This window comes from Telmatherina bonti (assembly GCF_933228915.1).
Source record: "Telmatherina bonti genome assembly, chromosome: 4".
In the NCBI taxonomy this organism is placed as follows: Eukaryota; Metazoa; Chordata; class Actinopteri; order Atheriniformes; family Telmatherinidae; genus Telmatherina; species Telmatherina bonti.
Window position 1 is genome coordinate 36,803,690 of NC_136622.1, and position 13,298 is coordinate 36,816,987.

The 13,298-nt window shown below is 47.7% G+C and overlaps 1 protein-coding gene across 1 annotated transcript in view; it reads left to right on the forward strand.

Annotated features, from left to right (window-relative positions):
- Positions 1–9,549, forward strand: part of LOC306755277 (XK-related protein 7-like) — a gene marked incomplete at both ends in the record, with an annotated part of 85,123 nt that extends 75,574 nt beyond the window's left edge. Inside the window, 2 exons of the mRNA XM_079239603.1 lie at positions 5,828–6,047; positions 8,742–9,549. Coding sequence (XP_079095729.1) covers positions 5,828–6,047; positions 8,742–9,549 — 1,028 coding nt within the window. The remainder of the gene's footprint in view (positions 1–5,827; positions 6,048–8,741) is intronic.
- Between the last annotated feature and the right edge of the window lie 3,749 nt (positions 9,550–13,298).

Here is a 13,298-nt window from a genome sequence, read left to right on the forward strand (position 1 = left end):
GTATTGGATGTACCACAGATTGCCAAAGTGACTGATATGAACAAGTCGTACCATTGGCTAGAATGGCAGGAATGAGGGAGTCCAGATCTATCACATCAGGCAGGATCCCAGATCTACCACATCAGGCAGGATCCCAGATCTATCACATCAGGCAGGATCCCAGATCTATCACATCAGGCAGGATCCCAGATCTATCACATCAGGCAGGATCCCAGATCTACCACATCAGGCAGGATCCCAGATCTATCACATCAGGCAGGATCCCAGATCTACCACATCAGGCAGGATCCCAGATCTACCACATCAGGCAGGATCCCAGATCTATCACACCAGGCAGGATCCCAGATCTATCACATCAGGCAGGATCCCAGATCTACCACATCAGGCAGGATCCCAGATCTACCACATCAGGCAGGATCCCAGATCTACCACATCAGGCAGGATCCCAGATCTATCACATCAGGCAGGATCCCAGATCTACCACATCAGGCAGGATCCCAGATCTATCACATCAGGCAGGATCCCAGATCTACCACATCAGGCAGGATCCCAGATCTATCACATCAGGCAGGATCCCAGATCTATCACATCAGGCAGGATCCCAGATCTATCACATCAGACAGGATCCCAGATCTACCACATCAGGCAGGATCCCAGATCTACCACATCAGGCAGGATCCCAGATCTACCACATCAGGCAGGATCCCAGATCTATCACATCAGGCAGGATCCCAGATCTACCACATCAGGCAGGATCCCAGATCTACCACATCAGGCAGGATCCCAGATCTATCACATCAGGCAGGATCCCAGATCTACCACATCAGGCAGGATCCCAGATCTACCACATCAGGCAGGATCCCAGATCTACCACATCAGGCAGGATCCCAGATCTACCACATCAGGCAGGATCCCAGCTCTATCACATCAGGCAGGATCCCAGATCTACCACATCAGGCAGGATCCCAGCTCTATCACATCAGGCAGGATCCCAGATCTACCACATCAGGCAGGATCCCAGATCTATCACATCAGGCAGGATCCCAGATCTATCACATCAGGCAGGATCCCAGATCTATCACATCAGGCAGGATCCCAGATCTACCACATCAGGCAGGATCCCAGATCTACCACATCAGGCAGGATCCCAGATCTACCACATCAGGCAGGATCCCAGATCTATCACATCAGGCAGGATCCCAGATCTATCACATCAGGCAGGATCCCAGATCTATCACATCAGGCAGGATCCCAGATCTACCACATCAGGCAGGATCCCAGATCTATCACATCAGGCAGGATCCCAGATCAACCACATCAGGCAGGATCCCAGATCTATCACATCAGGCAGGATCCCAGATCTATCACATCAGGCAGGATCCCAGATCTATCACATCAGGCAGGATCCCAGATCTACCACATCAGGCAGGATCCCAGATCTATCACATCAGGCAGGATCCCAGATCTACCACATCAGGCAGGATCCCAGATCTACCACATCAGGCAGGATCCCAGATCTACCACATCAGGCAGGATCCCAGATCTATCACATCAGGCAGGATCCCAGATCTACCACATCAGGCAGGATCCCAGATCTATCACATCAGGCAGGATCCCAGATCTATCACATCAGGCAGGATCCCAGATCTACCACATCAGGCAGGATCCCAGATCTATCACATCAGGCAGGATCCCAGATCTACCACATCAGGCAGGATCCCAGATCTATCACATCAGGCAGGATCCCAGATCTACCACATCAGGCAGGATCCCAGATCTACCACATCAGGCAGGATCCCAGATCTATCACATCAGGCAGGATCCCAGCTCTATCACATCAGGCAGGATCCCAGATCTACCACATCAGGCAGGATCCCAGATCTATCACATCAGGCAGGATCCCAGATCTATCACATCAGGCAGGATCCCAGATCTATCACATCAGGCAGGATCCCAGATCTACCACATCAGGCAGGATCCCAGATCTACCACATCAGGCAGGATCCCAGATCTACCACATCAGGCAGGATCCCAGATCTATCACATCAGGCAGGATCCCAGATCTACCACATCAGGCAGGATCCCAGATCTATCACATCAGGCAGGATCCCAGATCTACCACATCAGGCAGGATCCCAGATCTACCACATCAGGCAGGATCCCAGATCTATCACATCAGGCAGGATCCCAGATCTATCACATCAGGCAGGATCCCAGATCTACCACATCAGGCAGGATCCCAGATCTACCACATCAGGCAGGATCCCAGATCTATCACATCAGGCAGGATCCCAGATCTACCACATCAGGCAGGATCCCAGATCTACCACATCAGGCAGGATCCCAGATCTACCACATCAGGCAGGATCCCAGATCTACCACATCAGGCAGGATCCCAGATCTATCACATCAGGCAGGATCCCAGATCTACCACATCAGGCAGGATCCCAGATCTATCACATCAGGCAGGATCCCAGATCTACCACATCAGGCAGGATCCCAGATCTATCACATCAGGCAGGATCCCAGATCTATCACATCAGGCAGGATCCCAGATCTACCACATCAGGCAGGATCCCAGATCTATCACATCAGGCAGGATCCCAGATCTATCACATCAGGCAGGATCCCAGATCTACCACATCAGGCAGGATCCCAGATCTATCACATCAGGCAGGATCCCAGATCTATCACATCAGGCAGGATCCCAGATCTATCACATCAGGCAGGATCCCAGATCTATCACATCAGGCAGGATCCCAGATCTATCACATCAGGCAGGATCCCAGATCTATCACATCAGGCAGGATCCCAGATCTATCACATCAGGCAGGATCCCAGATCTATCACATCAGGCAGGATCCCAGATCTATCACATCAGGCAGGATCCCAGATCTACCACATCAGGCAGGATCCCAGATCTATCACATCAGGCAGGATCCCAGATCTATCACATCAGGCAGGATCACAGATCTACCACATCAGGCAGGATCCCAGATCTACCACATCAGGCAGGATCCCAGATCTACCACATCAGGCAGGATCCCAGATCTATCACATCAGGCAGGATCCCAGATCTACCACATCAGGCAGGATCCCAGATCTATCACATCAGGCAGGATCCCAGATCTATCACATCAGGCAGGATCCCACATCTACCACACCAGGCAGGATCCCAGATCTATCACATCAGGCAGGATCCCAGATCTATCACATCAGGCAGGATCCCAGATCTATCACATCAGGCAGGATCCCAGATCTATCACATCAGGCAGGATCCCAGATCTACCACATCAGGCAGGATCCCAGATCTACCACATCAGGCAGGATCCCAGATCTACCACAGAAGGCAGGATTCCAAATCTATGGCACCATGGAGGATCCCAGATTTAACAAACAAACATGAAATAGAAATGACTTTTTTATTCCAGCTGTAGTCCTGGCCAAACCCCAAAATCTGCAACTTTCCATGAGAGAAGATTTGTGAAACAGAAGTGACTGAATTAAGATGCAGAGTCAGACTGCATCTCCTCCTCTGCTTAAATCAAATGCTTCTCCGTCTGATCTATGGCTAATTCAAGACAAGCCGGCCTGATTAACACACATGAATGTTTAATGTGTTAAACTGCGCTCAGGGTGCACGCGGGCAGTCTGAAAGTTGCATGTGCAGGCTGATGATCATACCAGGACAAACTGATTCAGGTCTGTCTGAATGTGCAAGGAGGGGAAATGTCCCTGGATTACTCATTCACTGTAATTAATCCCAACGTACAGTTTGTGTACTGTACTAACACACATCTGCTAAGACTTCATTTCAGAGGTCTGGATTTACTTTATCTTTCTGTGTTGGCCCTGTGATGAACTGGCGACCTGTCCAGGTGTACCAGACTCTCACCTGATGATTGCTGGGATGGAGTCCACCTTCGCGACCCTAATTTGGACCAAGCGATAAGAAAATGGATGGATATATTTACCCCATCAGACTCTGTGACCCTGCAGAGAATCACATGCACAAAAAGAAAGACGCTGTGTTTGCTGAAGTTGTGCTAATATAGATATAATATTTTGTCCATTGTTTCGTTCGACCTGGCCACATCACGCCTCCCCTGGAGCAGATTGTGACATTTGTCCAACTTCAGGAGCGTAAAAGTGGTTTGAAATATGATGTGGTCTGAAATGAAAGTGGACTGAGTCTTGATGAAATCAGGTTCGAGCTTTTCTGACTGTAATTTCTAAATCAGATACAGATGAAAAGACAGATGACCTGCAGTGTTAACGTAGCTTAAATGTCTTCCGATTTTCACAACTAAAGTAGAACTTTTTAAAAACTTTAAACGGGTCTTATTTACAAGCAATGTCACTATTTTGTATTTTTGTTGTGTAGTTAGATGGTTGTTTATTACTGTGTTGTGTGCTGTGTTGATATTGCAAAGGCAGCTATTGTAGCAGCACTTGAATCCAAAATTATTTTCCTCTCAGGGACAATAAAGTGTATTGTAACATACCAGTATTGTATCATACCGTGTATCATACTGTGTCGTAACGTATCAAGCTGTGTCGTATTGTATTGCATCATACTGGATTGCATTTTATCGCATTGTATCATTTCGTATTGTATCATATCATACTGTATCTGATCTTGTCTCACCTCGTCTTGTCTCATTTCATCTCACGCCAAACCACACACACCACATGATGCCATCTCATATAGTCCTGGACAGATACATTTTACCAACTTGCAGATTCCCAAGCGGATTCACTGTAAAGCGCTTAGTTTTGCTGAAAGTGAAGATTTTTCAAGTTTGGTGGAATTTTTTGAACCTGAGTTTAACGTCCCAACAGCATCTTTTTTCAAAAAGTGTCATTTCTTTTCCGCAAATTTTGGGCCAAAAGACACACTGGATTATGAGGCATAATATCAATAACCTTTTATTATCACATCTTTATTTTATATATATGAGCACACTGGGTTATAAGATGCATTATGGTCAGTGATAATTCTAATGCCAGTTGGCATGCATTATTGGCGTATACATGCACACGTAGTTTTGCAAGTTATATCACCTTTAAATTACTTGATCGCAGGCATCACCACAACAACGCATTAATCAGCTGGCTTAGATCAGCTGGCTTTTGACAGGTGAATAAAAGAAACCAGCTGTAGCTTGACAACAGTTGTTGAACATAAAAACTACATCAAGACCAAGATAAAAAGTTCCTATACTTTATATATTTAGCAAATTTAGTAAAAAAAAAAAAGAATAAAACATTTGCTATCAAATGTTTACTGTGTGGGACCATGGTATAAGCGGATTAAACAACTGGGATCCGTGCATTAAAACTGTATTAACACAGCGGTATGTTGTGGTTTTCTAGACTCTGTGTTATACATTAAAATCCTTTCGGTAATCCACGGGTCCAAGTTGTTTAATGCATTTGTTCCATGGTCCCACACAGTAAACCAGTATCGGTATGTTGAAGCCGAAGCACAGAACGTATTACTCCTCAAGGCGGCTAACATCCGTAATGCCTCGAAGCGGTGCAGCTTCATAGCTTACCAAAGCTGTACAAAAACATTTCAACAGCTTTTTGAGTGCCTTCTACCACATAAAATCAGTTTAAGTTCAATAAGCACAACCAGAATTAATTAATACATAAGGTGCACTGGATCATAAGGCACACGGTCGATATTTGAGAGAATTTATAGATTTTAAGTGCACTTTATGGTCCAGAAAATATGGTACTCACTGTCTAAAGTTTTTCTTTTTTGTTGTGCTTATTTTATATATTTCCCCCTTCCTTCTTTCCTCTTCCTCTGTCTCTCCAGGTCTCTCAGCTTCAGCCTCCCTGGTTTCGCTGGCTTGGATGATCGCCTCCTACCAGAAAGTTCTCCGGGACTCCCGTGATGACAAGCTGCCCATGTCCTACAAGGCCGTGATAGCCCAGATGCTGTGGCACTTCTTCACTATCGGGGCAAGGACTGTGGCTTTCGCCCTCTTCGCCTCAGTCTTCCAGCTCTACTTTGGCATATTCATCGTCAGCCACTGGTGCGCCATACGTGACCCAAAGTGTCTGCATCAAACACAGAAAGCTGAGCTTGTAGCACTGATGATCTGAAATGTTTATCAGGAGAGAATTCATTCAATATCATTAGTCTACAATACCCAAGCAAACAGTTTCATGTGGGGCAGTTTGGGCTGCATATGAGGGTCCCACCTGGGTTTATTTACAGTTACCACAGTGACCTCACCTGTATTTGCCCTTATAGGTTACAGGTTAGGGTTATTTGGTTCTGACTGGGTTTCAGCTGAGACCCAACTTGGTGAAGTGTACAGGAATCTTGTACGCCTCATGTCCCAGTCAACATGTTCACAAAGGGCCTATGTGAGCTGTGTGAGCCCTGTTAGGGATGTTGGAGGGCTAAGTGGACATGGGAAGCCGATGTAGTTGGGACCCAGTTGAAATGCCAGTCAGAACCAACCTGAAATTCTTCTGGAGAAACACAGGTGAGACCAGCATCGAAATTGTCAACAAACCCACATGGTTCCCTTATCTGCAGGACTAATTCAATTCTTATTGGCCCATATGGATATGCTGGCTTTGGACTATTGGCTGCTGGCTACTAGCTGTTGGCTGCTGGCTTTAGGCTGCTGGCTACTGATTGTTGGCTGCTGGCAGTTGGCTGCTGGCTACTCGCTTTTGGCCGCTAGCTACTGGTTGTTGGCTGCTGGCTGCTGGCTACTGGCTTTTGGCTGCTGGCATTTGGCTTCTGGCTACTGGCTGTTGGCTGCTGGCAGTTGGCCGCTGGCTACTGGCTGTTGGCTGCTGGCAGTTGGCCGCTGGCTACTGGCTGCTGGCTGCTGGCAGTTGGCCGCTGGCTACTGGCTGTTGGCGGCTGGCTACTGGCTACTGGCTTTTGGCTGCTGGCATTTGGCTTCTGGCTACTGGCTGTTGGCGGCTGGCTACTGGCTACTGGCTTTTGGCTGCTGGCATTTGGCTTCTGGCTACTGGCTGTTGGCTGCTGGCAGTTGGCCGCTGGCTACTGGCTGTTGGCTGCTGGCTGGCTACTGGCTACTAGCTGTTGGCCGCTGGCTACTGGCTGTTGGCTTCTGGCTACTGGCTGTTGGCTGCTGGCTGTTGGCCGCTGGCTACTGGCTGTTGGCTGCTGGCTACTGGCTGTTGGCTGCTGGCTACTGGCTACTGGCTACTAGCTGTTGGCTGCTGGCTACTGGCTGTTGGCTGCTGGCTACTGGCTACTGGCTACTGGCTACTGGCTACTGGCTGTTGGCTGCTGGCTACTGGCTACTGGCTGCTGGCTGTTGGCAGCTGGCTACTGGCTGTTGGCTGTTAGCTACTGGCTGTTGGCAGCTGGCTGCTGGCTGTTGGCCGCTGGCTGTTGGCTGTTGGCAGCTGGCTACTGGCTACTGGCTGTTGGCTGCTGGCTACTGGCTACTGGCTGCTGGCTACTGGCTACTGGCTGTTGGCTGTTAGCTACTGGCTGTTGGCAGCTGGCTGCTGGCTGTTGGCCGCTGGCTGTTGGCTGTTGGCAGCTGGCTACTGGCTGTTGGCAGCCAGCTACTGGCTGTTGGCTGTCGGATGCTGGCTGCTGGCAGTTGGCTGCTGGCTGCTGGGAGTTGGCTGCTGGCAGTTGGCAGCTGGCTGCCGGCTGCTGCTGCTAGCAGTTGGCTGCTGGGAGTTGGCTGCTGGCAGTTGGCTGCTGGCTGCCGGCTGCTGCTGCTAGCAGTTGGCTGCTGGAAGTTGGCCGCTGGCTACTGGCTGGTGGCCGCTAGCTACTGGCTGCTGGCTGCTGGCTACTGGCTGTTGGCAGCTGGCTACTGGCTGCTGGCTGCTGGATACTGGCTGTTGGCAGCTGGCTACTGGCTACTGGCTGTTGGCTGCTGGCTGCTGGCTGCTGGCTGTTGGCAGCTGGCTACTGGCTGTTGGCAGCTGGCTACTGGCTGGTGGCTGCTGGCTACTGGCTGTTGGCAGCTGGCTACTGGCTACTGGCTGTTGGCTGCTGGCTGCTGGCTACTGGCTGTTGGCTGTTGGCTGGTGGCTGCTGGCTGTTGGCAGCTGGGTACTGGCTGTTGGCTGTTGGCTGGTGGCTGCTGGCTGTTGGCAGCTGGCTACTGGCTGGTGGCTGCTGGCTACTGGCTGTTGGCAGCTGGCTACTGGCTACTGGCTGTTGGCTGCTGGCTGCTGGCTACTGGCTGTTGGCTGTTGGCTGGTGGCTGCTGGCTGTTGGCAGCTGGCTACTGGCTGTTGGCTGTTGGCTGGTGGCTGCTGGCTGTTGGCAGCTGGCTACTGGCTGTTGGCAGCTGGCTACTGGCTACTGGCTGTTGGCTGGTGGCTGCTGGCTGTTGGCAGCTGGCTACTGGCTGTTGGCAGCTGGCTACTGGCTGTTGGCAGCTGGCTACTGGCTACTGGCTGGTGGCTGGTGGCTGCTGGCTGTTGGCAGCTGGCTACTGGCTGTTGGCAGCTGGCTACTGGCTGTTGGCAGCTGGCTACTGGCTGGTGGCTGGTGGCCGCTAGCTACTGGCAGTTGGCTGTTGGCTGTTGGCTGCTGGCAGTTGGCTGCTGGCTGCCGGCTGCTGCTGCTAGCAGTTGGCTGCTGGAAGTTGGCTGCTGGCTCCTGGATCTCTCGTACTTTTCAATATGAGAGAACCCGATTCTAATTGCAACAGCTTTTTTTTTAAAAATTCAGTTTTCTTATTATTAATCAACTTTTTTATTGTTTTTAGGTGCGTGATGACCTTCTGGATTATCCAGGGTGAGACAGACTTCTGCATGTCCAAGTGGGAGGAGATCATCTACAACATGGTCGTGGGTATCATCTACATCTTCTGTTGGTTCAATGTCAAGGAGGGCCCAAGCCGCTTCCGTATGACGCTCTACTACTCTGTCACGCTGGCTGAGAACGTGGCACTGACAGCCGCTTGGTACACCTACCGTGGTCCGCAGACCACGGACTCCTCCGCCCTGGTCGTGGTGTGCCTGGTGGCCTGCAGCTTTGCTCTAGGAACCTTCTTTATGTTAGTGTACTACTGCTGGCTGCACCCAGATGGGCCTGTTCTGGGCTCCCAGTGGGGAGGGTGTGTGGATGAGGGTGTGGTGGGCGCAGGAGGTGTGGTGGGAGTAATTGACGCTTGCCTTACCCCATCTCAAGGATCTCAAACAGACATGGTCATCACCAGTCCTCCAAGGACTCTACCCAGGACTAAAGACACTGGTGATCCAGTTCCTGGGGAGCGGGAAAGGGAGAGAGACAGAGATAGCTGCCTGCCTGTCTTCCAGGTGCGCCCCTCCCCTTCCTCCTCTCCTGCTCTGCTTCACAGGACCTCCTCTTCCTCTCGTGCACAGGAAGGCCCTGTAATCAGGATTGACCTCCCAAGAAAGCGCTACCCAGCCTGGGATGCACATTTTATCGATCGGCGCCTCCGTAAGACGATCCTGCTTCTGGAAACCACATCAGCAGTCAGCCCCCGGATACAGTACAGGAGCAGCATGATGGGCAGCAAAGAGGTATTTGAATATGAAACAACTGTTTAAGCCAGCAGGGGCTCTTAAACTTCAAGGTGCAGTCTGGGACCAGGAATCAGATTGGGTTCGGTCCTGACCTCAAGACGACCTACACCGAAAGAAGCATGAAAAGACGACACAGGGTGTCGAGCAATGCTTTTGTTTTTTTAAAGGATGGAGGTTGTCTACATGTGATTGTGAAATGTGGAGTGCAATCTGGACCCAAAGCAAGTTGACAGAACAAGATGTGGAAAGAAAAAAATGGAGAAAGAATTCCGAACTAGGATCATCTCCGTTTAACTTGTAATAGCTTGGAGGTGAGAAATGTACTCTCCCACCTGGATGTGTTTAGACGTAGTTTTCATCCTGGATGGTTGGTCCAAACAAGGGGACTTTAAGAAAATAAAGTTTGACATAAATGAGAAAGCGCTTGCTGCATGAACTTCAGTCTCAAACCTCCTGAGACACAACAGAGACTTAAAGGACGTTTGAGGAACTGGTTGCAAGAGTGAGCATGGGACATGCAATCAGTTTGGTTTGTAGCAAAGTCAGACAGTGACAGAAAATGGGGAGTAGCTCCCCAACATAGATAGTGCTTAAGTGATATGTCAGTCAGACATCTGTTGCCAAGACTACTCTTGAAATAGTAGATATCTTACTTTGCAACCAAAGTAAGCCAAGGTTTAACCAAGACAACAAACACATTTTTACCTCTAATTCACTATATTATTTCAACTTTACATTTAGAGAAACAGACGGAGAAGTAGGAATTTATTAATGGCTGGTGATAGTTTTCTGTTTTCTACCCCACCATGCTTCCAAAAGGTTGCATGTCCCTCAATTTTTTAACCATTAAGCATTCTGTCAGTTCCAGTCTCTTTTGGAGCCTAAGAATCCATCTGATGCAAACTCATAACTGGGAGTGGTTTCAGATGGTTGATGAAACATGTGAAATGTAGGCCTAAGAAATGACTGACATCCATCAACCATCCACAAGCGTCACAAGAAGCAGCCATAGCACAGTTCTTACTGTGTCTATGGCTGCTGCACCGTCACCTCCGCCCTGCGAAAACACTGGTTTAGAAACTCAATCAGGACTTGGCGTAAGGATGCAACTGAGCTATTTCTGCAGAGGCTGCCACCATATGGCATGCCGTAATTCACTGCAAACAGGCCTGTGATGTACAGTTAAATAAATACCGATGTCAGATACTCTATAAGCTGTTATAATAGGCTGTAGTTAGGTCATGAATGCTTATTTGAGTGAAGAAGCTTCATCTGCTCGAAAGAATATAAACGTTGTCCAGAGTTGTTTGTTGTTTTTTCAGGATTCATAATGTGTCAGGACTGGATGATGGCGTGTTATGCTGGCATGTTTTCCAGGGTTTAGAGGTAGAAAAAAAGGTCTGTTGACAACTTTCAGTGACAATAAAACCAATAAATATGCTCATATCAAATGGTCATAAACACAAAGTATTGCAATGGTCATGCTACCCTCAGATCTTTGCAGGCCAGGTAAGAACATGATCTGGACCATAGACTGTACATCATAGGCGCATGTAGCCACCAAATTTAAGCTGTGAAGTTGATGAGGAAGTGCCTTAACGTGCAATAACTCAGACAAGTAGGAAGTCATTCGGAGTTGGCTCTATCAGACTGGCACCTGAAGAGCTTCGGCTCTCTTTGTAGTCATAGCTAAAAACGTTTCCATGAGTCTCATTACAGAAGAGTTTGCTGACAGCATGTCAGAAAGTAGAAGAAACTTTTGGCCTCAGTGATTGGTATTTTTGTCCAACCATACTCCAGTTCAGTCTTCCCAGATAGCAAAATGTTGTTTGGTCCAGATGCGGCCCTAATCTGGCCTTAACTTAGGCTGTGACTGAGCGTGAGTGTCGCTGCCAAAACTGGAGTAGAATTTTTAACCCCCAAAATGCTTGTCGTAATCCACTTCCAGGGCGACAACTGACGCCTGCACAACATGTGGCCTACAAGAGACTTGCTATAATCCAAGCAAGTCTGGCGGACTACATATGGTTCACCACTGGTCCACACAACACTTTTTAGTGCCGCAACTGAGACATGCCAGAAGTCACTGGATTTGGTTCAAACATATCTGCTATCTGGGTTGTTGTCCAGTCACTTCAGACTCCAAAAAGTGGAAAAAGGGGACAAATTAATCCCAAGTCCAGACTTTAAACTTTAAAACAACCCAGCGGGTGATGTCACAGTGGCTATATCCATCTGTTAGATGCAGTCTGTGGTTCACACATTTCTATGTTTTAAACTGCTATCTTTCTTCCGAATACATCTTTTCCCATTTATTTGGAGCATCTGAATGCCAGCAGCTACAGCTGACTTTTGCTAATCTTACTGGATGTGCACAACTAGGGGTGAAACCACAGTTTGAAGTCATAGTATTGTATTTAACTTCTTTTAGAAATGTACATTTTCATCATTTGTAAATTCGCTGACTCAATAAGTCAAATGTTTTTGAAAAGGAAATGAGGATTCTGGATCATTTTATTGGGATTTTCTGCATTGGGTGTGTTTCAGCCCTCTATGTTTGGTCATATCAGCAGCCTGGTTTAACCCTACAAGCCATGGGCCCATTTTTATGACTCTGCACAAAAGGTAAATCCCCACATTGAAAAAAAAGTAAATATCTACAACCACAAGGTATATTTGAATAATTTTGGAGTTCCATTGATGGCAGATTTGCTTATATGTGGAAAATATCAGTATTTGTGTCACTGGTGAACAATAAATGACAGCACATTGCACAAATTTAAGATGTTTCAGGTTTGCCTAAAAACCAAAACAAATTGAGGATGAATCTGAATATTTCTTTGGAATAATGCAGCTGTAGCTCTGAACCTATATTAGATCTGCACATGTGAACTCTGAGAAAGTGAAGAAGAACTAAAACAATCCCCGTTTCCACCAGCAGGTCCAGATCAAAATGCATTTGTTTGGCACCCTTTCCAGGTTTTTTCAATGGAAATGCAGAGTATCCAACGTGTCTTACTGTTTTGGACGCTTAGTTGATGTCCAACTTCTACAGATTTGACACATGCTAATCGGCAGAGTGTGAGACTTGGTGCTAAGAATAAAGCAGAAACAGCTCCACGTTTGAATATATGCTGGATTTACTGATGTTTAAAGCTACATGATATTAAGAAAGACCACAAACTGCTGGATGTCCACCAGTTTCCTCCTCTGTGTCTGGGTCATCTTTTTCTTTGTTATAATTCAAGAAAGGTGTCATGTTGCCTTTACGTCATGTTATTACATAGCTGACTCCTATCTCTACTTGGTTTATACCCTGAATACTAGGTAAAGGTACAGTTGCCTGAGGAAATGCAAATCAGGGTTTACTGAACCAAGTGTACCTTCCTAAGCTGGACCCCATGGTGGAAACAGGTTCTTAGAGAGGATTCATGGTGCATTCCAGTTGTCCGTCATTCAAAGCAGTCGAGAGTAGCTGACGGTTTGACAAGATAATTGGCATTCCAGTGGCAAAAATGGACACCTCCAATTTATGAGCATGCATATATTGCATAAAAGAAGCGTGTCACAAACCTGTTGGAAATGTGCACCATGCTAACACCAGTCACTTTAGGTAGTTTATGATCATTAAACCCCACATACTGACACGCTTCAACAACGTAATTATCGATAACAACTCTGTTGTTTACACAAAAAAAATTTAATGGACACAAAATCTAAAGAATTTTAGGAAAGACAACGATGGACTACAAGTGACAGTGAGCACAGTCGTC